Below are 26,268 nucleotides of genomic sequence, written 5' to 3' on the forward strand. Positions count from 1 at the left end.
GACAAGAGAAAGAGAGAGTGACAGTAGGGGGAGAGATGATCCAGGACAAGAGAAACTGCAACACAAATCACTGTTTTCCCTTTAGCCCCCACTATCCTGGTGAGGTCACATGCACTGTGTCTACGTCCCCTGTGGCTCCTAACAGACACTCCTGTTTCAACGTCATCCCACAGTGAACAGCAGAACCAGACAAAGATGAGACGTGAGCACTGTGTAAAACACTGAGCATTATGCAACAACAGCTCACACACCGCAATAAGACTCCATAGGAAGATAAACAGGAGAGGGACTGTCATGCTCCAGCCTCATGCTGAGGATATTTTAAAGGGAAACATTGATGGTTGTAAGCAGCTGGAGGATTTCCTGTCCTGTAAGCGCTAGTCCAGTTCCTCTGACTGCCACAGAGTCCCACTGAGCTGCACCTGTGATGGAGAGGAAGGTCCAGGTGCCATTGCGGAACTCGTCGGTGGTGCGGTCCAGGAGCAGGATGCGACACTCGAACCAGCCCTCGTCCTCCAGGCTCAGCCCCTCCACCAGCAGCGAGGCCCCCCGGGTCAGAGACACACGGCCTGGGCACAGAGAGAGACAGGGAGCCCCCAGCGTCAGAACACACAACCAGACTGCAGAGGCAGCACATGCAAACAGAGGGCTTACCAAGCAGAGGACACAGGCATCCAGTTTCACAAAAGGCCACAGTCAAAGTCCAACCTCATGGGTTTTCAGCTAGGTTCAAGAGGACATTAACTATGCTGTCCCATAAAGTTTGCTGTTAGTATCAAATATTCAATTATGCATTACATCCATTCCCAAAGAGGTTTGGACTCGGGGCTTTTTGGTCTGCTGAATGGAATGAGAAAAATGGCAGGGAGATAATACAATTTCAAGAGAAGCCAGAGACCTTGGGTTAGGGAAGTGCAAACACATGATTCACTTGTGACAAGTAAAGCAAGATTATAGTTGAGGAAGCTTTACTATGTTATTTAGACCTCTTGTTGTTTACAATACGAAGAGTGCAGAAGGCAGTTTGGTACCAAGATCAACATATAGAGAGAAGCTCCTACCAATGTCAAAATGTCAAGATTTCTTATGAAATGTACCACCTGTTTTTATTTATCGTGGAGGAGCATATGGCAGAGAGAAACAAACACAGAGAGCGGAAGACACCCCACGTCTCTCTATTTCTCACTCACACCCCTCTCTTTTTCTTTCAACTTTGAAACATGATCTAGTGGTTGCCTGGTGACTGAAGCCTGGTTTTCAGGGTACCCACCCTTTTATTCTGTCTCTCAATTATAATTTTTTTTCTCCCAAATGCAGGGTTTTAAATGATAGAGGATGTGTATAGTACAGTACATCAGGGGAAAACACATGCACTTAGCAGGCAACTGCCAAGCAGTTTGAAAATAAACAGAGCAGTCACAGAGAAACCTCATGCATCCCCTGAGAACAAAACAAATGCAGGCCTACCCAATCAGTTACCTATAACTGTAATAACGTGTGTAGCTTTATATGAGCAGAGGAGAAAGTGCATGGCTTCTAAAAACAGGAAATAGACTTAAGGTTAAGGGAAGGGTTAGCTAACATGCTAAGTAGTTGCAAAGATGCTAATTAGCCTAAATGCTAATGTTGTCTGTGATGAAATTTGAACACGCAACCTTTGGGTTGCTAAATGTTCACGTTATACACCCATTCACCCTGACCAACCACCCTACTTCCATTTTTGCCTTACCATACTAAACACAACATATCATACTAATTTGAGTGTCCTGGATTTTAATTTACTATGTTACTTCTAGTCTATGAGACCAGGCTGAGCAATAGTATAGGGAAATTATCAGACCAAAGGTAAGGACACAACAGTTCACCTGACACGAGACTGAATCCAAAAACTTTTCACAGCATTTGTCAATGATGAAATCTGAAAATACTCAGTAACATAATACAAATATTAATTGTAATTTTGGAGTAGGTGCAAGATAAGAAAAAACGATTTAGAGGGTTTGAGTGAAAGGTCTAACTGGTGTCTCCAAGTGGCCACACCCCTCTGCACAGCTCTTAAGTCATTTCACTGCACTTTTATGACTCAATGAAAGACCCTTCAACTATAAGGTGAAGGAATTTGAACGAATTGAGGAATTTAAGCAAGCACACTTGTAGTTTTTTGTTTGGAAAACAGCCCTGTGTCCCCACCATCACACTGTTGGTTGTTATAAATCGTTTTAAAGTTGGGTCAGGTGGGCATCATTTGAAAGATTGTTCTATTGCCAACATGGCTAGCTAAGTTATAAAATACGATCTTACAGTGTTAGGCTTTCAAAATGCACTTCAGAGAAACATAGTCTCATTCTGTTCAGGATAACCCAGGGTATAACGCATGTCATCCTTGTAACTGGTTCCCTCATTTCCCTCACTCAGACAACAACAAATGTGCAAAAGTAGCCCAATTAGCGGGAGGGATGGGGGCATCTTCTTGTCGGGCGCGGTGCTCAAATTTATTACGGCTGTCAGTCAAAAACCACCTATATCATGTATAGCATGTTACTGTACAACCACTGCATTCCAACTTAGGCGCTTATCAATGACAAAAATCTGCCATTTACAACCCGTATATGGGATGACAGTGGCTGTGAGTGGAAAGGGCTACACATATTTTTCAAGGTGAAAAAGTTGGACCAATCAACCCTGACAAGGAATATGATTAGGTCTGATAAATGCTTAGGCTTTATAAGCCTCTGTAGTAAGCAATTATAATAGATAACCAATCGAACTCTAGAGCCTACAGAATCTGGATAAAAGACTGTAGGCACCTTGTACACTAAATCCTATGATTGACAACACAATGTGTAAAAAGCCCCTATTTGAAACCTGGTCTGTTCATTGAATAACCATGAGAAAAGAAACAGAGTAGCACCCTCATCATTGAATCTTTTCACCACACAATCTTGTAGTTCAGCTCTTGCGGTCATCTCTCCAGGGTGTTGTATGACAGAGATTTATTGAATTCATGTCAACCTTAAAATTATGCCAAAAAACGTCAGAGGAAAACCCAATAGCAACCCTATTCAGCTTTCCAGGATGTTTTCCCTTCAGACAGCAGTGAACAGAGGTAGCCTTGTGATTAATTATGCACCCACAGGGTGCAGGGTGAAACACCACACTGTGTTTAAAAAGGAATTATAGTGACTAACAATTGACCCCACATTCCTGACTGTGGCTGTTGCTTTGGTTAATAGTAAGGTGTGCTTGCCGAGGCAGGGATTGATCTGCTTAAACACAGACCCAACCCTTACTGGGCGGCGTTCAGTTTGTGCTTCCATAAAAAGGTCCCTTTAATCCTAGGTCAGTGTTACCAGGAGAACTGACAGAGCACTCAGAGAGAGGAAATGTGTGCTGAAATGATAACAGGTGTATGAAAGACTTCATCCACTGGCTGATATCTCAAAGTGAGGGATCCTCCCTGAGCTGCCTATTTCCTATGTAGGCTTTTCCCCAAACAGCAATGGAATTGATTCTACACCTAGTGAGTGAACTGGAGGAAAAATACTTTCATGTGCAACACCACACAGACTCTTTCTCACACCACATCCCTGTGTGGCTAAATATTGCGGGATATTTTAAGCTCATTAAGATTTCCAGTACCTCTAAGAATGGTTAAGAAACAAACACAAACCATGGAATTTTTAATGGCTAATTAAATCCAAATGCAAGCGAGTGCTAGTATGTAGTGCCAACTGGCTTACCAATGGGGAATTTCTCATTTGACCATCAAACACTTAACCATTTCTTGCTCCCCTCCTGCCTGTCCATCACTACAAAGGGACTGCAACCCCCTTCCCACACCACCCCTCGTAATTCTCTCAGGTTACCATAGTGATGAAACCAAGAATACCCCAGGCTGGGCGTTTAAATTTGAATTCAGTTGCTGTAGCAACGGGGAGCGACGGCGGCAAAACACTGGGAAGGGAGGGTCGATGACAGGGGTTTGTGCCTGTGATTTGAAAAATGACACGTGGAAGAAAACCTGTTTGGATTTAAAGAATGGGTAAATGGCTTGTGATTGGTAAAACAGTGTGAAATGGAAAGAGAGTGAGAGAGAGAAAGACTGTTTTCATTTGAATCTGTGGTCAGACAATAGCCCTTGACATAGAGTGACAAATGCAGTTTAATTTGAATTTGAATATTTATTTTCTAGCCATGGTAAAAATTGCTTCCATTCATAAAAATACAATTAGGATAATATACAAATAAATATGTGCCCTGTCAATGATTGCTTTTGTTAAGATGGACAGACAGGTCTCTACCACATTATTTAAAATATGTTCCAAATTTAAACTGTGGAGAATTTCCAATCCATCCCAACTCAAAACAAAAATATGGGGATCTGAATACTAATCAAAGATGACCAAGTATTGATCAAAACGGTTAAGTGTCCCATCGCTGCATTCCACAAGGAATACAATGAGAGGTTATGGAGGGAATTTTGATCAATAATTCACCGACTGCTACCAATGAGTGAGAGACCTCTATGACCTCAGTGAGCCTGCAACACTCCAGCAGAGACATTGATCACTCCCCCTTCGTCTGCATTAGCACAATGTCTAGAGGTCCTCTACACTAGTCTCTACACAACACAGATCCAGAGAAACAATAGCTGCTGCTTTCTCTTGTCTGTTCTCCTCACTGCTTTTCCACCCCCAGATATCACATGACGGCTCCAGTCTACCTTTAAATGAGCTTCTATTCTGGGTGGTGTGCAGTGAAGGGTGCAAAATAGAAACACTATAATCCACCCACATCTCTAAAACATACCACCCTCTTCACATTAGCCAGAGTCAGGTTCTCCCCTACTGGGTGGCAGGTTAAAAATCACTCAGCTCTTTCTGAGCTGCACCGCTCACTGCACTGCCAGAGAACTGGCTAGCCTGTACTCTGACAACCGTTTTTATGTAACCATGGCCTGGGGGTTTTAATATACAAGGACTCTCTCTGTGGTGTACTGCATTGTATTTCAAATCACTGTGCTCCCATGCTTACTTAATTGAAACTAGTGTTAAAATCATATTAATTTTACCCACATAATTCTAGTGACCTCGCAGTGCTAGCTGTGCCACTAGATATTCTGGGTTCGAGTCCAGGCTCTGTCGCAGCCGGCCACAACCGGGAGACCCATGGGGCGGCGCACAATTGGCCCAGCGACGTCCGGGTTAGGGGAGGGTTTGGCCGGCAGAGATGTCCTTGTCCCATCGCGCACTAGTGACTCCTGTGGCGGGCCGGGTGCAGTGCACGCTGACAAGGTCGCCAGGTGTACGGTGTTTCCTCCGACATATTAGTGCGGCTGGCTTCCGGGTTGGATGGGCATTGTGTCAAGAAGCAGTGCGGCTTGGTTGGTTTGTGTTTCGGGGGACGCACGGCTCGACCTTTGCCTCTCCTGAGTCCGTACGGGATTTGCAGCGATGAAACAAGACTGTAACTACCAATTTAATACCATGACATTGGGGAGAAAAAAGGGTAAAAAAATATATAATTGACAAAAAAATGGAATGTTGTAATGCGCGGGGATACAGAATTTCATATGCTACAATAACAGTGACACCTATGGAGGAAGACAGATCATTCTGAGAGGCCTCAGTTTTGTTGTTCTTTGTCTGTTCCGTATGTGTTTAAGGCAGTGGTGCATTGTGGGATGTGTTTTGATTTGAATACAATCATAAGTCTGGGGCTGGACCCCAGCCCCTGGCAGCCCATCCCCTCTCTTCCTCCAAAATGTCTCTCTTCAATCCTCCTCTCCCCTAATCACTTTAACCCTCTTATGAATAGCTCTTTGTCAAAAGATTACAGGTAACTCTGTCACTCACACTCTGTCCGACTGTGTTAACCCCTGCTCACATGTTCAAGCCACTGCTTGACACATCCAAACTTCAGCACTCAGACAACTTGGCCAACTTCAGCATGACCTGCCATTGCCTGAATCAAGAGAACATGCAATCTAGTCAACCATGGTCTGTGACAGAGCACGAAAGTGTGTCAGTGTGTCATTGCTGTTTTTAACAACACTGTATTTGACACTTACTAAAACATGACTTAGAAATCACCATGTGTATATGTTCATGCACATGTGAGTTCTCTCATAATCCCTTCTGTATTCCACACATGATGTGCTGGTAAATGATTCACAGTTAGATTGACTTTCCAAAATATATGCAGCATATTTTGGGGCTCATTCAGGCAAGTCCAACCTCTTTACTTGCATACTAACATGATGCATCAGTTTAAACCTTTTTAAGTGAATTCTACATAATGAATCAAGCCTTTCAGCGGTGTGTAATAACACACATTTTAAATTTAACTTATGGCCCTATCCTTGTAAATCACTCTTCCAACAGTAGGTAACAGAGACCTGGCTCAACCAAAGCTTCTCTCTTCTCTCAGGTCTGGGATAAGGTAGAACGTCCCAGGAAGTGTTTGGGACTGAGAGAAGGCTTTCATACAAAAGCTCCCAGGCAGCACAATACTGGGCCTGATCTCCTTCCCCCTGCTCTGATCCCAATCCCATGGGACACACCTACAGCGTTGTGACAGAGCCTTTGTCTTGACGGATCACCTCAGAGCTGGAGAACCTGCCACAACCTCACTTTACCCCAACCTACATGTACAAATGACCTGGACTAACCTGTACCCCCGTACACTGACTCGGTACCGGTACCCCCTGTACATAGCCTCATTATTGTTATTTTACTGTGTTCCTTCTTTAGATCTTTTATTTTTACTTTAGTTTATTTAGTAAATAGTTTCTTAACTCTATTTTCTTAAAACTGCATTGTTGGTCAATTAAGGGCTTGAAAGTAAGCATTTCACGGTAAGGTTTACACCTGTAGTATTCGGCACATGTGACAAATAACATTTGATTTGATTTGATGAGCTCCACGGGTCCAGCCTGGGTTCTTCTCTTATTGTGTCACTGTTTGGCAAACGTCTCCCTGGTCCAGTTTCAGCAGAAATGCAGGCTGCAGCTGGATCATGTGGATCGGCCTCAGCTGCCACCTATGTTCTGGCTTAGGTGGTCAAATAGGGTTATGTTTACTAATGAAAATGTAAATTCCAATTAAGATTTGTGGTGGAACAAGGCTAATTTATTGAGGTTCTTTAATGTGTGTATTTGTATAAGGGTGAAACAAAGCTATGACTCCCCCAGCGTTTAGGGCTCACACTGAGACCGAGTAATGGGGGCCTGCTGGGCTGAGTCTGGGTTTTTTGCTGCTGTCGTTCTACCCCCTACACACCGTCTCCTCTCATTTACTTCAGCAGAGAGGACACATTTGATCTTTTTTAGAGTAAGTGCCTCTGACAGGGCATCCAGTGCAGGGAGACTCACAAGCCAGCCTGGACTAAACATTTCCTCAACAAGCACAACTCGAACAGACTTCACCAGTCAAGTTGACTGCACATTCAGTCACTATTTATTTGTCTGTTCCTCTGTTTTGTCAGGTGATTGATGTTCAGTCCTCCAGGGTATGTTTAGAAAATAGACACAGAGGGAGAAGGATGTGGTACTGGGAAGCCTCCTTCAAAAGGGTTTCTGATTCCCTCCAGAAATAAGAGATTTGCAGAGCAGCCTGCACAAGTAATCTGTCTGTGTTTCAGAGGGATTGGCTTCTAATGGGGTCAACAGAAGAACATTACTCTGTTGCACAGACACAGACATAGACACAGCAAACACTCCTCAAGCACTCACTGTCATCAGAAATACACCTGATATCCTACCGGAACAACTGGACGTTAAACGCATGCCAATATTATGTCCTCATCCAAGATAACGCTTCCTCTCATTCTGTGACATTTTTAGGTTGGGGGATGGCATCAGGGCAAGATTGTACATGAGAGACAGAGATGACAGAACAGTCTTATAGGCTCTAAATAAGGTTTAACAACAGTGAGTCAATTCTTCTCCTTACTAAAAAGTTGCTTTTGTTCATCCCTGAGCATAGACTACTTGAGACAAAGACCAGGAAGTGGTTGTGTTTCATACTGTCTAGTGAGGTGGGGCTGTGGTTAAATCCCAAAACATTTTAATTTGAGGGTAGAATATATTAGATCTGCAGTGCTGATACGCTTCACATGTTGCCATCTGCCTCCAGAGGAAGGGGAGCTGAGAGGATATGAGGCAGACAGGGGTTAAGCAGAGCCCAGACACACAGAGAGGGAGAATATCCCTCCTCAAAACGAAGTAATAAACCGTTAGACTGTTGTTGTATCTTTTCTGTTGTTTTTACCCCCATAGATTCAGTGATGAATTCTGGGTCATGGAGCATCACATGATAGCCCTAAAACAATAACACTGTTAATGGCCTATCTATGGGTGGGTCAGACAGACTGCCAGACATCTGTTGGCCAGTGCTCTCCAGGCCATTCCTGAGTGGTCAGAGTCTGGTGTGTGTCCAGTGCATGCCAGGGTCCATTTGATCTTCAGTGTGATAGCTGAATGTATCTAGTGATTGTTTTTAAATGAAAACGAACTCTAGGTGGACTTGAAAAGCTTCCTGCCAGTTCAGTGACCTAGATGAGAGGGTATGGGATTTTGGAGTATTGGCATGGGCTCTGTCAGAGGACGTGGGGTGGGGTGGTGGGGGTGACATAGCCTTTGTCTTATTTCTCCGAGAGACAATGACTAGATTATGGTACTCAATGAAAGAGAACTCTAATATTCCATATGCTTCATCCATCCTCCTTACAGCTAAACAAGGTCACTCCTCTGAATACCAAGAACAAACTGTCAGACCACCAGCCCCCACCTCAGCCAAGCCTGTCTCAATTTAAGCCCACTCTCTTCAATCCATACTCCACTTGCACTCACATAAACACACACACACATACAGACACACAGACACACACAAACACACATCCACACACAGCCCCGCCTGTCATCCCACCCCCCCTGACTAACATATTTCCGTCCTCGCCTAGTCCCTGTCCCAGTGCCCTGCCCTACCACACACAAACACACACACACACAAACACACACACACACACACACACACACACAGTCTAATTACAGGACTCTTAATTGATTACCTATTTGGAGTATTCTCACCACTGAAACCTTCCAGCATTCAAAAATACCAGTGTAGCCCCCTTCCCCATCCCAACTCAAAACAAATCAGCTTTACTTAAAGCACATTCCCAGCCAGTTCCTCGTCAGGGGAAAGGAAGGCTGAAAGGAAGGTCATTGAAAGTTGTTTTAAGACAATGCAACCTTATTGCACGCAATCTCTTCAGATATAATCAGATACATTTGTCAGGTCCTTCTCTTCACTCCTTTGAGATACCACAACTGCTATCGTCGCGTCTAGGTAATTGAGGTTAAACTCTCCTTTGTCCTTTTCCCATACGCTGCACTGTAAAAAATCAGTAAAAACACTGGGCTGTCGTGTGCAGGCAAATGGCTCCCAATAAACAAACAGGACAAAAGATTCAATTGCACCAGGACTCTGAAAGTGAGAACCAAAAGGTTCAAATGTTCAGTCATGGTGTATAACTGCAATTACCACAATGCCTTTCCTGTGCATTGCGTAATTTGAAATAAAGCAGTGCTAAGACATAGATCTAGGACAAGAGGACTCACCCTTGTAGTTGGGATGCACACGTGGTGCGTACACTCCGAATTTGATGAGGATGGGAACATTGTAACCCAGGCGAACCCACTCCACCACGTGCAGTGGGAACAGGTTTGGGGTGGTGGCTCCTGTAGAAGGGGGGGTAAGACTGCAACTGAGCTCTGCAGTCCCCCCAACCCTGGCTCGTACCACCGCCTCCACACCCTGGGACGTACCTGAGGAGAAAGCACACAGGTAACAATAATACCACGGAGGAAGGCTGAGCATGACTGGTGAATCTGCAGTAAAACATGCTAATGTCTGAACGGTCAACAGTCAACACCCACAACATAAATCAATATTTAAGAGCTCCTTAACATCCATAAGCTATGTGGATCTGTTCCACATAGGTTTGAGTGTCATGCAGAACCAGATAAACTTTGAGTTTTTTTCTAAATGCATTCAGTGGAATTTCTGGTTACACATTCCAGGAAGATATTGAGCAAATATTCCATTTATTTTTTGCAGGGCAGAGAACTGATGATAAAACTGTTTTGCCGCAAAAGCGTCGCTTCATGAGGGGGAAGGGGAGGACAAAGACAGGAGAAACAGGGCTATAACCAAAAGGCATGGATAGAGAAAAACTGTAAGGAGATTGAGAAAATAACAAGCAGTAGGCCAAAGGGGAAAGAGACTAGAGTAGATAGCATAAACACACATTTAAATGTGAATAAATATTTATGAGTTGGATGCCAGCCTGAAAATCTCCAGAGTATGCTCTGTTTAAAACAGGCACACAGAGGACATGTAAAACAATGGTACTCCATTTGGTGACAAGATCACTAGGCTGCAACCGGCTCTGTAGACATGCTGCAATCTCATTAATGACACTTGGGCCAGGGCCTGTGTTGTGTTGTCTCTGCACCTCGTTTAGCCTGGTGATTAAGTACTAATCTTAAAGGGCTTACCTGTAGTCTTTATATCGAGCAAAACACGACAGCGAAGGTACAACACTACATAGACTATAGACCCCTCTGCGCAGTCAATGTATGCATTGTACAATATGCTGAGTTTCCCTGTACTTGGGCGGGAAACAGCTGTGAAAGAGCAGTAGCCAATTGCGTGTTTGTGTTTGAGTCTGTTATTAAAGAATGTGAAACAATGTTGTGTCTGTTCGCTGCTTTTCATTAAATCATGTTTGGCTATTTTTTTAGGCTATGGCCTAAAATAAATGTGCTAATATGGGCAGAATATTAGGCTTGCCTATAAGCCTATAGCCTACGGACATTTGATCAGTTATGGAAATATTCAGTCCATGCAAAAATATAAGAATCTAGTAAAAGGCCAACATATTTTTCAATAAAAATTTAGTATTTGTCACATGACTATAGAAATGTAAACAGTGTGGTTTTAGAGACTCAATGTATGACTGTATGATTAAAGGGACTGCAGTCAATCTGTTACTGGGCTCACACCATCATTATCATTATCATTAGGCACTTCACATAATTCAAATTCCATCAAGTCACATGCACAATTCGATCGCCCGTCATTCATTCATTGTCATCAGTAAGGAAAGACACATTGGGTCTAACAACACCATAGATCTAGGAATATGATGTAATACCTCTTTGTCATGAAATGTCATAACCAGTTCATTTTGTTAATAAGCCCACTAGGCGACTCATTTGTTGTATGTCCTGAATAATGGTAAGGAAAATACCGTTGGCTGTTGGGCAATAGCAATAGGCCTACACAATTGTGCACAGTGGACTAGGTGTTGATGGGTTATCTCCAATTTAACTGGAGAACACAACTATATCCCAGACAATGCTCGGATTCGGATCCGAAAGGTGATGAACGGCCTCAAGGAGAGAAGCCTGGAGACCCAGGAAGAAACCGACCAGGTTGCGGACCGTGGTACACACGGTTTGAGCTTATTTGGGGAGAAAATATATTCTTTCAATGGCGACCCGTCATTCAGGGCAGGTGGGGCAGAGCATGTTTTGAGCCCAAAATCTTTTGCAAAAAAAGCAGCAAACAAACATTTTTGGGGGGGGGGGGGGGGGGGGGGGGGGGGCATTTCTGTTTTGCATGTTATTTTGGCATTAATACGTGTCACATGTCAGTTTGCAAACAATGTCAAAAATGTATGTATTTAAGCCGCATACAAAAGCCTTGTACAAACATGGTCTCTTTCTGTTTTCTTCAGTAAGGCAGCTCCAAAATGCAGGTGTTTCAGCCCAGCTCAGTGCTTTCTGTGGTGGTGGGGCAAGCCAGCAGAAAATACGGCGCAATCAGTGTTCTATCACTCATGGGGACACATTTCCTCTTATCCTCTTGTCGTCCCCTTATGCCATAGCTTGTACATCTCAATTGTCAGTAGAAACCACATTTGTTTAAGCAAGTCAGCCATATCAGCTATGTTTTTTTAAAGGCAGTAAATGAGGCTGAATGAACTGTTTCGCTGCCAGACAAGGCTCCGCTGATAGCCAGGTGTAGCAGTGGTCAGGTGTTGGGACTGCCGTTGGGACAGCTTTATGTAGGCCCTAACAGTTTGTGGGCACCGTTTTTCACTGTTAAAGTGCAATTAATGTAATGTTTAGTGTTGTGATGTGTAATGGATTTGCTGGCATGCATCCCACCTAAAAATGTTTTTGCCCCACCAAGATTGCCATGCTAAAATCGCCAGTGCAGTCTTTAAAAAAACACAAAAACACATTGTAGAAACTAGAAAAATACCTAGATATAGTATAGGCTGTTTTTAGCCTTCAGCCTTTACATAACCATATGAATTAATTTATATACAATTTTCTGCCCATATGAACGAATGCATATACAATATTTATATTCATACGTGACTTAAATGAAAATCAGTAAACATAAACATTGCTTCACATTCTTTAATAACAGACTCATAAACACAATCACGCAATTGGCTACAGCTCGCTTCACAGCTTCCCAGGGAAATTCAAGGCATTGTATGCCTCACGCGGACAAAAGAGTAGTGGAAGGAGTTCGCTTCTGCTGCACTGTTCTCTGTAAAATATAACGCGTTGCGGCAGTGCTTTGCTCAAAAGGGGACACTCCCTGATAGATGGTAGGGCAGCAGGCCCCTCACCCCTCCCTCCCGATCCACAACCCCCTGGGGTCCACACATGGCCTCGCTCCACTAAACTCCCCTCCCCCTAGAAGCATGCTTTTTGGATGGGACCAGTATAAATCCCAGATTAATCTAAATCCGCACCATCAGATTTATTTTGTACATTAGGATTTCACCCCATTCCCTTGTACACACTTGTGTCTAGACCCCCGACCCCCTCCTCATCACTTTCCCCAATCTATGTCACGTGTACATAGTGGCTGATGTCAGAGACTTATCAGTATGATGCTTTGAATCATATGTTCTAGGGAGTGCATTCAGAAACGTCCTCCAACCAGTACATGAGAGCCAAGGCCTTGGACTCTTTGCCATTACTTAAGCGTCCATGTAAACAAGGAATGTAAAGAGAGTGGTATAAACTCCAGAGGAAAATATATTGGTAATTAAGGGTGGAAAAGGATGAAGAGAGACAGAAATGGTGAGAGGCAGATAGAGAATTGAATGAGAGGATTTCTCGAGAGGCACATTTTATATGATTTACAGTACATAACTTCACTATATTGATGTACCATTGTAATAGAAATGTATGAAGTGAATTACTTGGGTAGCTAGGAGAGCAAGGCAGGTGTAAGGAGAGAAACCAATAAAATGTTATGAGCATAGCAAATGCACTGTGCAGTATTATACTTACGCAGCAGACAGAGGGCAACAGCAGTGGTGACACCCAGAAGCCACAGCCTCTCCAATCCCATCGCCGTCCCTCACACTGCTTTACATATCTCCCAACCTGAAAACACAGAAACACACACATTCAAATCAAACCTCTGACATAAAGTAACACACAGCCTTCAATACTGTACAAGGACATTCCCACTGCATCTGGCATCAGACAAGACCAAGGTAATCCTCCAAGTTAACATCAACCCTAAAGTATTTCATAATCCCTACTTCAAACTGTATTCCAGTCTGTTGACGGCTTGATAACTAACTGTATTCTGTAAAAAGTCTTTGCCCACTGCAAAATTGTATGTCTGTTTTATGATTTGGATTTGGATTAAGGGAAACGTGCTTATTCAAACTAGCTTTGGGAGTGAAAATATATTGATGTGTGTGTGTGTGTGTGTGTATGTGTGTGTGTGTGTGTGTGTGTGTGTGTGTGTGTGTGTGTGTGTGTGTGTGTGTGTGTGTGTGTGTGTGTGTGTGTGTGTGTGTGTGTGTGTGTGTGTGTGTGTGTGTGTGTGTGTGTGTGTGTGTGTGTGTGTGTGAGTTTGTGTGTATCACCATTAGACAGACCTGTGGGTGTCCCTGTCACTGATATGGTCAAAAAGATGAACCTTCTGCCTGTGATTGGTCCAGCTCATACTGTAGGTCTTGTCTCATGCTAACTGGGCTAACAGCTTTAGACAGGTGACACATGCAAGAGGAAAACATCAGGGACATCTCTGCTTATCTCGTCATCCCAACCCCAGTCTAATGGTCAATGCACTTTCAATTCATATTTACTCTTGTGTTTCAATATATTTGAAAAACATTCACAGTATTCGAGAAGAGAGCCCTGTAAATTCCATGAATGTCATTTCTATCTCTGACATTGTGCATTATTGCACCGACCCACTGAATGTGAACTGAATATTACTGTAACCAGACTGCTCAATAATCCACTTCCTAGAAAGAAGAATGGATGGAGCCTGACAATGCAAAGGGTCAATAAAGCTCTGAAAACTGAATCTGTGTTGCATTGTCTGGCCCATGATGTGTTAAAGTAGCAGCATACAGCTTAAAATCATCTACAGTTTAAGCTTTCACCTTTCCTCCACACACACATATTCACTGTATCCTCCCACACACGTAATTCAGAGTCACTAATACCAGCTTATCACTAGTGTAAGTTAATTACACTAATATAAGGAGGCTATTTTTAGAAAGCTAGGAAGTGTAATAGCAACAGATATGCCAACTCAACTCACGTGACCCATTTGGTTTCATAGTAGTAACCTGACATAGTAAACAGATCTGGGAAGAATAGGTTAGGGATATTGTTATCCTCTGCACTTGTCTGATAAGGGTATGGGACTCAGCGGGACTCTTTAGTCCTGTTGGGAATTAGCCATGGCATCTGTCCTGAGTTGGTTTAATCAGTGTGATATTTATCACTGATTTGGTGGCAAGGCAACAATGATGTTATTATATGAGAGTAGCAGAAATGGCAACATGGGCTATGTCATAACCAAAACAAAAGTCGCTCCTCTCTGAATGGAAAAGGAGCAACAGAAATTGTTTCACAGGCATACATGATACCTATAACTTGCTCTGACAGGATAGAGATGGAAGGAATAATGATGTCCTCTCGTTCCTGTCTTACGCCTGAAATGCCAAATTAAATCGAACAATGCCCATCCCATTCAGTTTTTTCCCCCTACTGCACTAGCTATTGTGTCATCATCCCTGCAAAGTGACAGAAACACACTATTACTTGTCACTGGAGCTGATTGCACAGCACTGCATCATTCTCTGAGGTAGAAATAGTCTTCCTAGGTAACAGTTTTCATCATTCAGCCACATGGCATCCAATCGAGCACCCAGCCAACCAACCCCCTCTCATGTTATGTTGCTGCTATTGAGGGAAACCTCATTTAACTGCTAAAATGTTTATTTTGGATAGCTCTTTATACATGCTTATCACCTATAGGTACTTATATCACCTGTCAAATTCTTTAGAGTTTCTCCAGCCTTATAGTTGGTGCTTTGACAGGGCAGTTGAGAGGGGAGAGCCAGACTACAAACCCTGCAGAGAGAGCCTGTAGGGTTCCAGGTCTATAGGTGTAGACAGGAGAGACAGAGTACAGCACCCACCACTATTATGTGGCTTCAGGTATGACCTGTTTCCCAGGGCAGGAAGTCATTTAATTAAATGCAAACAGAGGAGGCCTACAAGATGCTACATCATACGTAGTAAGGAGGGGTTGCATAGGTCACTGATAGTATACATGTTAAATGACAGAGCTTGGAGATGCACAGTACACAAAGCATCATATCAAAGTGCCTTTAATCTCATAAAGGAAAAGCAAATTGGGTGCCTTTAGAATGATTATCTCTCTATCTTCAAACGAATGAGAGGACTCAGTGTTCTTTCTAAAAGCATATTGTCAAGAGAAATCATTGCAATTATGGGAGCTGCTCAAGGAGGGTTCTGATTTTGCTTCTTCAATGAAAAAGTTGCTGGTTGCATACAAATACACCAAGTCAATTATTATGAATTATTGGATTATGTTAATATTGCCCAACAATCATTTAAGTTTATTTGACTAAAACCTGGCTTTAGTTTACAGGGTTGGGAGTTGTAGCTAAGCCCCTCTTATACAGTCCTGAACAGCAGACAAATGCAGCTCTGCCAGGATCAACTGTACATGGAGCAGATGCGGGTTAGGAAGTGAGGGGAGCTGAGCCTGAGGGTATCTGAGGGGAACACGGAGACGTTACATAAGTGTCTAAGTCACACAAAAGAAGCCATTGAGGGAGATCCGGACCGTTCTGTCATACTGAGTAAGACTGTTCTGTCAGTACACAACCGATACACAACCTCAGACACTCAAATAGTCTGGGCCTTTTCTCCCATACGTCTGGCAATCAATGCAGTAGACTAATACACACTTACACAGAAGACATTTTACTTTGAAATGACAGTGTAAAGACTTTCAAACCTGTTAAAGCTGCAATATGAAATTTTTTGGGCGACCCGTGAAATGTGAGTTAGAGACCTGTCATTCCCATTGAAAGCAAGTTTAAGAAGTGGTAGATCTGTTCTATGTGCTCCCGTTCTTAAGTTCAAACAGCTGAAATGGAAAATATTCGTCCGAGCAGTTTAGATGGTATTATTATTATTATTATTATTATTATCATTATTCTCTACACGATGACTGCTTGTTTTGCCACTTAAACTGAAATTAGGCCAACCAGGAAATGGCGGAGCGATTTCTGCATATTGCACCTTTAAGAATAGTTGCATCTCTTACTGGGCTTCAATGAGACAAATGACTTTGGACTGCAGCCTTGTGAACACCTAGTCTAATCCAGTACTGCTGCTCCCAACCTTAATAGTGTAATCGAATTAGAAATCAAAGATAAAGGGCATCTGTCAGCAGCATGCTGTCCTGTATATGCTTTTACAAACAGTTGGGGAATGTTTATTAAGCACTGCTTGCCATAGCAGAGTGACAGCCATTGATCTAACTGACAAATGTACCATACCATACCAAACCTTCCATCCATGCCCTGTGAGAGAGCCATCATACATAAATCCATAATCTATCAAGACTGTTGTCTTCTCCTCAGTAAACAGTTGTCAGCAAATACTGTACCATAACCTGCCAGATTGTTCTGTTTACAGGGATGCTTGCCATTTTGATGGCATTATAAATAACATGGATGGTTTATCCCATCTAAATTTGGCACAGCGTGTATGGCACAAATTTACAGTAGCGCTAAGGGAGCAAATGACAGACAGGGCTGAGCTGGATCTCACAGGTAGGATGCAGCACAGTTTGAAGAGCCCTGCATTAAGAGGTAAAGAGGTGAAAACATGGAGGGAAATTATCCCCCCAGGCCAGGCCAGGCCAGTAGTAAGCCCACTGAGAGTAAACCCCACCACCCCCAAAAAAGTTTTGCCGAATTCGCACCCAGACAAAACCGCAAATGTGTACATCAAACTCATAACAATCGAACACGACACTATCCATCTGACTAACTCTCTACGTTCACACACTTGGTAATACATACTAAGAATATCCTATCGGCCTAGCGGCCAAGGCCCATCTGTGATGTTGGTGATAGAGACGGACCTGATAAGCAGCTGTATTACTTTCTTAGTAATCCTGGTTAATCCTGCTTGGGCCATGGCCTCAGAACAGGCCTGCTGGGTTTGATGGGGGAACTGATGGCCCTATTGCAGGTGCAAAGAAAGAACACACCTACTAGTAAATCATAAACAAATAAAGAATTCATCCACTGCACATCCCACCAGATTACTTCATAAAAGGAAGGGATTAAGACCAACAATCAACATTTTACTGACCAAATTAGCGAGTATAGAGACCAAACTCTTCTTTCAAGGTGTAACTTAGTGTAGTGGGGAGAGAGAAGAGATGGATACGTCTGTCATCATTGAGACCCATTATTAATAATAATAATAATAATTTGGTTGGTGCTTATATTTGTGTGTATTGTACTGTACGCATGTGTGAATTGGATTATTATTATTTTTTTCATATCCAAACTCCCTCTGATACACCCTCTACATCTTGTGTACTGACATCCTCCATTAATTCAACCAGCCCTTTAGAGTAGCTTGCCCCACCCCATGACCTCTGGTGGCCATGCAAACCTTCATTTAGGGTCAACCACTGCATTGATGTGAAATGAAGTGTCTCAAGGCATAGATAGCTGATTGCTGCACCTGAGCTAGAATACTTCACACGCAATAACCACATTGGCCTTGTTAGAAGAAGGAGAGAGACAAAAGTGAGATGCTGCCCTAATGTATTGGTTGATCGAAAGAAAGCTAAAATAACACTAAAGAACCCATTTGGTTCTGGAGGTTCATTTATACCTCACCAAGTCAACTCTTACCATCTACGACTGAGAAACACATTCATAGTTTCCAACAACACTGCAGATTGAAATGTCCATGTCTATACAATGGTGCCTTTTACACTGCATTCAGCTGAATAGGTCTTTATTTGCTCCCTTTTTCTAATCTCCTTTAGGTTTTCCCTCAAAACTCTAAGCGGTTTTGTATCAAATCCGTGCAAGAAGCAAAAACTTGCTTTATTACACCTCGATGCTAAATAATAACGTTCCTTTTGCAACTAAAACAGAGTTTCTATTGGACAAATTCTGTTTGGTTCCATTTTAATAAATGTTTTGCAACAGAATCGGTGGAATAAATACACCCCTGATCACCCGTACAGCAGTTACACCGGGCCCCAGTGGTAATGAATTAATAAAACTGAACACTTACCTTGACTTGGAAGAGTTGCTGTGTTGGATATCTTTAGCCAGCTAGCTAACATTAAGTAGCATTCCTCTCTGTTTGAGTCAGCTTGTTGAGTAGGCTAAATTAGCTGCATTAGCTACATAAGTGAAAGGTAAACTAAAAAGCTAAAATACAACAAAATATAGTTATCTCTCTCTCTCTCTCTGCTGCTTCTCCTTCATTTTTGAAGATTTTTTATTTTCAAAACTGTTCAACTATTGTCCTTTCTCTCTTTGAGTCAACTACTCACAACATTTTATGCACTGCAATGCTAGCTGTAGCTTATGCTTTCAGTAATAGATGAATTCTCGGATCCTTTCATTGGATGGACAACATGTTAGTTCATACTGCAAGAGCTCTAATAGGTAGGAGGACGTCCTCTCGAAGTTGTCATAATTTCTTGTATTGAAGTCAATGTACCCAGTGGAGGACGGAAAATAGCTGTCCTCTGGCTACACCATTGTGCTACCCTAGAGGGTGTTGTTGATGCTACTGTGGACCTTCATTGCAAAACTGTGTTTTAATCACATATTTGTTGATGTGAATATAGTCAGTACAGTTTTATCTAAAAAATGATAACTTTTTTTATGTTTCACTATTTTTATTTTTATGAAATTCACTGAAGAGGATGGTCCTCCCCTTCCTCCTCTGAGGAGCCTCAACTGTGCAGAACATAGAACCACAGAGTCCGGTAAATCACTAAGGCCCATGGATGAACTGAGCTTTACAGTTGGACTTTGGTCACCTGAGTAAGCAATTAAAATCTACAAAATCAGCAATAAAAAAACATCACTGATACAATGGACACTTTACTATATCATGAAATAAGTGCCATGGTAGATAACTGAACTATTTAGCATCAATGATGCCCTTGTGTCATGACTCATGAATTGCCACAGTTCAAGTGAGGATATCCAGTATAAGTAATTCATAAACATATCAAACAGAAGAACTGAAAGACACAATACATGGTCTTTCAGATTGAAGTCAGTCTCAATAGCCAAGTGTGGATTGAACTGGTGACTCATTATGGAGTAGTGTAAGCAAATATGCATCATATTCTGTTGGGTTTTTGCCTTTATCCACATTGGGGGATGGGAGGGTTTAGTAGCAGATGCTGTTTTCATTGATCAGTTTTCAAACATAAAGAAAAAATATAATATGTGGCATCAAGGCTGATATCTGAATGCAGTAAATAAATCAAGAATAGGAATAACATCATATATCAGAAAATAAATCTGAAAGTCATTGTTATTTTAGAGTAACTAGATGGTTTGTTTACAAGGATGCCCCATGTCAGTCTCCATATCAGGCAACAACAACAAAAACAGGTGCCTCTATTGTCTGACATGGACTGGGAAGGGACCCAACCTGAATACAAAATGACCATTCTGCTGTGATTGAACATTGTTCTCAGTATGCATTCATTTAATGCATTAATTAATCTTAATTTCACGAAAGGCTATGAATATTCTACCTTGTTCCAAACCTACACTTAAAAGCTAACGCACGCTAAATAAATCACACCTCAACCTGTAATCATAAAGCAACATGTCTAGAGCAAAATGATCAACAAGAACGGACATCAACACAATGCACTTCAGGGAATAGTCTGCTTGTCAGACTGTTTTAACTGTAGGTTGAATAGGCTACTTGAGACAAAAGTAGAAAGCTACAACGGAATCTTTGTCTAGACTAAAAAAAGGGTGAGGAAATGTGTGTTTGTGAAAAAAAAGTATATTCTATTATAAGTGAATGTACATTTGCAATAAAAGTGGAACACATGTGTAACTCACATAAACTGTTATTCACATGTAGAATGTGGCGGCGTCGATTTACCTTGCTTGAGGCACTTCTCTGAGTTGACCAGAATACAATCAGTCCATCGGGTCCTTTGCTTTTTTCAGCAGTTGACGTATATAGGCTTTCATTGGTTATTCTAAAGTTTGATACGTTTGACTTAAAAATGCAGGTGTTCGCATATTTTATAACAGCGTGAAACTGTCTTTCACGAGCCCCTGATAGGTGCTGACTCAACAAGAGTGAAGATAGGAAAAGCTCCGTTTAGATGTAGCTGTAGCAGTATTTCATTCTATTCTAAGTCATTAAATCCAATATAACGACAGAGAAAAATTTAAGGAGTGCCTAGATTCGTTTATAATCATTTGAAAGTTTCGGAGCATATTTCAATTTTTCTCCTTCTTGCAGCTTTGTCCAAAGTTATCCAAAGTGTAGTAAAAAGGAGCAGTAGAAAAAAACTATCTGAATCCATTAAGCACATTTATTTAAGTAATGCGTTGCTCAAAAAAATCCCCAAATGATGTGCACCTCTCAGTTCTACCCTACAATGACCGAGAACGTGTAAGAGTATAGTCGTCTATTCATGCACCACGTTCCTCGCGGTTTCTTACCCTTCCTCGTATCTCCCTCCTCCTCCCTAAGATATGCACTCCGTTTGAGCGCTCCAGACAAAAGCGCTTTTCCGTGGGAGAGGACTTTTTGGAGACCCTAACAAAAGAGACATGCTATACAACGGGACACGTCCATAAACAATGACAATGTAATGTTGCCTATGCCCCCAGTCATACATTTTTAATAAAGGTCCAAATTTAATCCAAAATGTCTTGCTTCTGTTTTTCTCATGTCTCTTTCCGTGATGCAATGATCAATAACGGCTTTATTACAGGGGGAAATACTTTGGCCCACAAAGTTACAACAAAATGCCTTCACAACATCACTTTTTTTTTTAAATCAATATGGGTGGGATAGTTTTCCTATATGAATAGATGTCCCTCCAACAACTATTTTTTTAATGGTTTGGGGTCTGAGGTCGTTGGGGTAAACTGGTCCTAAAGACCCTCATTTAGTGGTAATCTCGTTCCCAAACACAGAATAGCCTGTGCGCAATAGCCTGATGAGGTTACCTTAGTGGCAACGCCCTACATGCTCGATTTCGGCAAAACTTCATCTACACTACCAGTAGCATCATTTACCCAAATATGTCAAATAATAGCTCTCAAAGAAACACAGATCTTACATTTTAGAAACATTTGGTTCAGACAACATCAATGGTTGTCGGTAGAATATTGGGTTTGTTTTTTCCCGCTGAGAAAACTTTGGAACACCACATGGGGGCGTGAGTTGACACAAAAGTGAAGATGGTTGTTTATGATAGTCTTTTTTGAGCTGGTGCACAACCACAATTGCCTTTCTTTTCAACATATGGATACACTCCTGGCTTCATTGCCAGTGGCAATGCCTCTCAAACTTAGTCAGTAGATATCTATACCAGACACTTTGAGCTCTGTATTGTTGTGTGACTACTTTTCCCTCTTGACTCTCACAGGCCTAGCAGCACAGCATATGGAGATCAAAGGATTGGCATTAATCGCATAAGATACTCCTACCAGCAAACCCTACAGGAAAGCACAAGTGACATTTCAACAGAAAAACAGTCAACTTTCAAGTTCAGCCATAATGTCTCAAACTCATGGTTCTGTTTATGGTTACAGTGATCAGGACTAACAGTTGGACAATACATTCAACTCATGCCTCCCTCACAGCACAGCTAAGTATTTTATCAGCACAGAAATGACATCCTTCTCTTTTATATGTTGAAAAAAAATGCATCCTAGAAACACATTTCCAATTGATCCGTCAACTAAAAAACATGTTCTTTGTTAGAAACAATAACACAAACATATCTAAACTAAATATAGTAATCAATCATAATGAACTATGGTGGTAATTCAGTCAAAGAACAAAAAGTTAAGACATTCTATGATTAACATAAACATGAAAGGACATCTGCTTTAGGACTAACCTAGATCCCCGTCTTATTACTGGATTCAACAACACTATATCAAAATAACACATGACTCTGTTAAGAGTGGCTCAGTCATCAAAATCTGGTATATCATCATAGGAGTAACCACGGTAGCCCTTTGATGCATAGTAAGCTATCCGCAGGTGATAGAATCCAGGAAGGAAAACCAGGATTCCAATGATGAGAACAGGCACAGTCCGGTCAGCATGCTGAAACGAAAGAAGACAGATATATCAATATTTTATAGATTTTCTAAGGAACACATTAGAATGTGTCAAAGTTAACTGTGTGAAAATGTATTTGTTGTAAAACATGACAGGAATGTACAAATAGACTTAATTGTCATACTCACTGTGACTTCAAAGTATCCTGCCAATAGGAGGGCTCCAATGGTGATTAACAGAGAGCCAATCAAGAAGAGGCCAGTGGCCAGTGCAATGGCTTTGTATGGGACCTTGGGTGGGCTCTTTTTGAACTGGGGGGATAAACATTACTTAATAACAACATACTACAGAATATCAAACATTTTGTAATTTGTGTTTCACCAAACCATCCAAAAAGCTTTTTTCCAATACTGATATTACAACATTATTCCATATACAGGGTTGATTGACGCAATAACGATATTGTACTATGTCTATAGTTACATAATGATGATGATGATAGATTCCCATAATTGCCATGGGCAGTTCATTTCAAATGGCCTATAGATTCGAGAAATCCATTTCAACCCTACCAGGCCCATTCTAGCACTCAAGCCCTTACCTGCAGGTCAATGTAGCCGTCATCATCACTGGCTAATTTGGAGTACCTGACATTAGTGTTGGGTATTCCATGTGTTACACTGTTGCGAGCTGTCATCTTTGCTTTAAATTACAGGAAACAAAAGTATCACTCTTGCTTAAAAATGTTGCATTGTTCTGTTATATTGGCAGCCGATTGTATCCTTTCCTATTGAGAAATGCTACACTGATGGCGCCCGCCTTGTCAGCTACAATGTTGCTTCTCTCGATAATTAGCCTACTGTAGCCTACGTTGCAACCAAGTGTAAATAGAAAGAATGGTACCGCCGTTTCAGATAAGAAGTTAAAAAGAGAGGTAGCCTAATTCTGTAGAAATCAAAACGATGGTCTGTAGTCCACCTAGCTACTCATGCTGAAGTGACCTCTTCCGTTGTTTCGTCTGTACAACGCCTGCGCAATGCGCGTTTCTTTTCTCCACATAAGAGAGGTGTATTCATTACGGAAATCGTTTACCGTTTAAGAACCAAACGAAGCAAAACAGAGCTAAATGAAAGTTTATATTAGACGAATTCCATTTGCTTTCGTATGAGAAACGTTTTGCATCAGAATGGGCAGAATGAATACATTCCAGGTCCCTAAAGTGTATTGGAAGTAAGCTACCACTAAGGGGCGCTGCCGTATCACAGCTGAAAAACAATTTGGTACCACTCAAGTGGATCACAAAAATGTAGGCTATATAGGCTATATCTTGTGATCCTCACCGGCAAACCTACTGTTCCTCTGGAGCTAGGAGAGAGGAGCTCTCACTCTTACCGCCCAGGGTAGTGCTGTTTATTAGTCTTTGTATGTGGCATAAAATAAGGATTTGACCTGGATGTCACCATAAGGACTATTTCAGGTAGATTGTAGATTTAGTTCTTAAATTAATCTTAAATTACAGAGCGATAAAGAGGCCGCATTCACCTACGAGTCCCTATAGTGGCTATAGTGGTCCTGATGTTATTTCATGTGCATTTAATAACTTTTTTGAGCGTGTGAGTTCCTCTTTGTCAAAGAATATTTAGAAAACTGATGGAAATCCCTTGGATTACGTTAAGTGGCATTTCCCTTCTCTGCTTCAGTTTGATCCTCCTGATGTAGTGGATGTAGGTAATGGAGGTAATTGCTAACTTAAAGATATCAGCAGCAGGTCATGATGAGATTGGTTACTCTTTGGTGAAATCAGTGTCTTCCTCGTATATCTCCACCAAATCTATAAAATAATGTATTGTTCCTGAAGATTTGAAAATTGCCAAAGTTATCCCCCTCTATAAATCTGGGAATCCAAGATCTTTTACAAATGATTGGCCAATTTTAGGACTAGAAAAATTGGTGTGTTGAAATATTTAAATCAACACTGCATTCTATATGAGCACCAATATGGTTTCCGTAAAAACTACTGAAACTTGTGAATAAAATCTTTAGTCGTTAACAACAATGAATACGCTCTTGGCATCTTTTTAGATTTATCCAAAGAGTTTGACACGGTTGATCATGAAATATTATTATATTAAATATTATTACGTTTTTCATGATTATACATTTAATTGGTTATATAGTTATGTTCATGATAGAGAACAATTTGTTTATGCAAATAACTGTGCATCTACCAGGGCCAAGATATCATGTTGTGTGCCACCGGGTTATAATTGGGCCTTTGTTATTCCTAATCTATATCAATGACCTTGCTGCTGTGTCTTCTATCGTACTTCACATTCTCTTTGCTGAGGATACCAATTTGATTTTATCACACAATAATTTTGATTCACTAATTAATGAAGCAAACTCAGGTAAGGCCACATTTTCCGAATGGTTCCAGATAAACAAATAGTCTTTAAATGTTACAAAAATGCAACTTTATTGTATTCACTAGTAAGAATAAGAAATAGTGTTGTTTTTTTTAAAAAAGAGCCCGAATTTCAATTGGTGGGAATGAAATGGAACAAGTCACATCCACCAGATTCCTCTGAGTTCTAATTGATGAAAAGTTATCCTGGAAAGATCATATTCAATTTGTCTGTAGCAAAGTGATGAAATCTGTTGGTATCATCAGAAAGATTAGTGGTTTGGTTCATCAGGCTTGTGTCCTAACTCTATACTATAGCTTAATTGACCCATATCTCATTTACTATAATATTGTCTGGGCCAGTACATATACCTCGTACCTACACAAATTACTCATCATACAAAATACATTTGCAAGACTAGCCACCTCCTCTAATTACCTGGCTCCATCTGCACCTTTGTTTAAGAAACTTGTCTATTTACAACATTAATGTACGCCAACTATGCACGTTCATCTACAAATACTCCTACCTCCCAGACAGTTTTGTAACGGCTTCGAGGAGTAGTGGGTGGAGGAATCAGGAGCAGAGAGCAGAGGTAGTTCAATCGTGATCTTTTAATCCAGAACTAAAAGTAACGGTAACGCCAAACACTAAGGCGCATCACTTTAAATCAGTCCAAAAACAGGACCAACCAGAGAAAATAGTACACACGAAACACACCACATGAACAGAAATACAAGCCCGCACAAAAGCAGGCGGGCATACCTGGTTTAAATAGCCCAAATCAAAACCCAAACAAGGAACAGGTGTAACAAATCAGACAAAACTAACTGAAACAGAAAAGGGGATCGGTGGCAGCTAGTAGACCGGTGACGATGACCGCCGAGCGCCGCCCGAACAGGAAGAGGAACCACCTTTGGCGGGATTCGTGACAGTACCCCCCTCCTGTCGCGCGACCCGGAGGGCGAGGCGCAGGGCGATCCGGATGGAGGCGATGGAAATCCCGTAGTAGTGATGGATCCAAAATGTCCCCCACCGGTACCCAGCACCTCTCCTCCGGACCATACCCCTCCCAGCCCACGAGGTATTGCAGGCCCCTCACCCGGCGTCTCTAGTCCAGAACAGCACGTACTGTGTATGCCGGGGACC

At 41.7% G+C, this 26,268-nt stretch overlaps 2 protein-coding genes across 3 annotated transcripts in view; both read right to left on the reverse strand.

Moving 5' to 3' along the window:
* LOC129826254 (protein turtle homolog A-like) overlaps positions 1-21,891 on the reverse strand; it is a 36,878-nt gene extending 14,987 nt beyond the window's left edge. For both annotated transcript variants that reach the window (XM_055886782.1, XM_055886781.1), the window contains exons 1-4: positions 20,564-21,891; positions 13,385-13,480; positions 9,620-9,826; positions 423-569 (exon numbers count right to left, since the gene is read on the reverse strand). In XM_055886782.1, the coding sequence (XP_055742757.1) occupies positions 423-569; positions 9,620-9,826; positions 13,385-13,445 (415 nt within the window). In that variant the 5' untranslated portion in view covers positions 13,446-13,480; positions 20,564-21,891. The remainder of the gene's footprint in view (positions 1-422; positions 570-9,619; positions 9,827-13,384; positions 13,481-20,563) is intronic.
* A 293-nt stretch (positions 21,892-22,184) lies between these two features.
* On the reverse strand, positions 22,185-23,755 carry LOC129826256 (transmembrane protein 230-like). Its single transcript, XM_055886783.1, has 3 exons — positions 23,316-23,755; positions 22,903-23,025; positions 22,185-22,759 (listed from the first exon to the last, which is right to left on the reverse strand). The coding sequence occupies exons 1-3, from the start codon at positions 23,409-23,411 to the stop codon at positions 22,619-22,621; spliced, it is 360 nt and encodes a 119-aa protein (XP_055742758.1). The 5' UTR covers positions 23,412-23,755; the 3' UTR covers positions 22,185-22,618.
* Between the last annotated feature and the right edge of the window lie 2,513 nt (positions 23,756-26,268).

This window comes from Salvelinus fontinalis, chromosome 28 (assembly GCF_029448725.1).
Source record: "Salvelinus fontinalis isolate EN_2023a chromosome 28, ASM2944872v1, whole genome shotgun sequence".
NCBI lineage: Eukaryota > Metazoa > Chordata > Actinopteri > Salmoniformes > Salmonidae > Salvelinus > Salvelinus fontinalis.

Coding starts and splice junctions, on each gene's coding strand:
- LOC129826256 (XM_055886783.1), bottom strand. CDS start 23,411: ATGACAGCTCGCAACAGTGTAACACATGGAATACCCAACACTAATGTC. Junction 23,026..23,315: donor ACGGCTACATTGACCTGCAG/GTAAGGGCTTGA, acceptor TTATCCCCCCAG/TTCAAAAAGAGCCCACCCAA. Junction 22,760..22,902: donor CAGGATACTTTGAAGTCACA/GTGAGTATGACA, acceptor CTTTCGTTTCAG/CATGCTGACCGGACTGTGCC.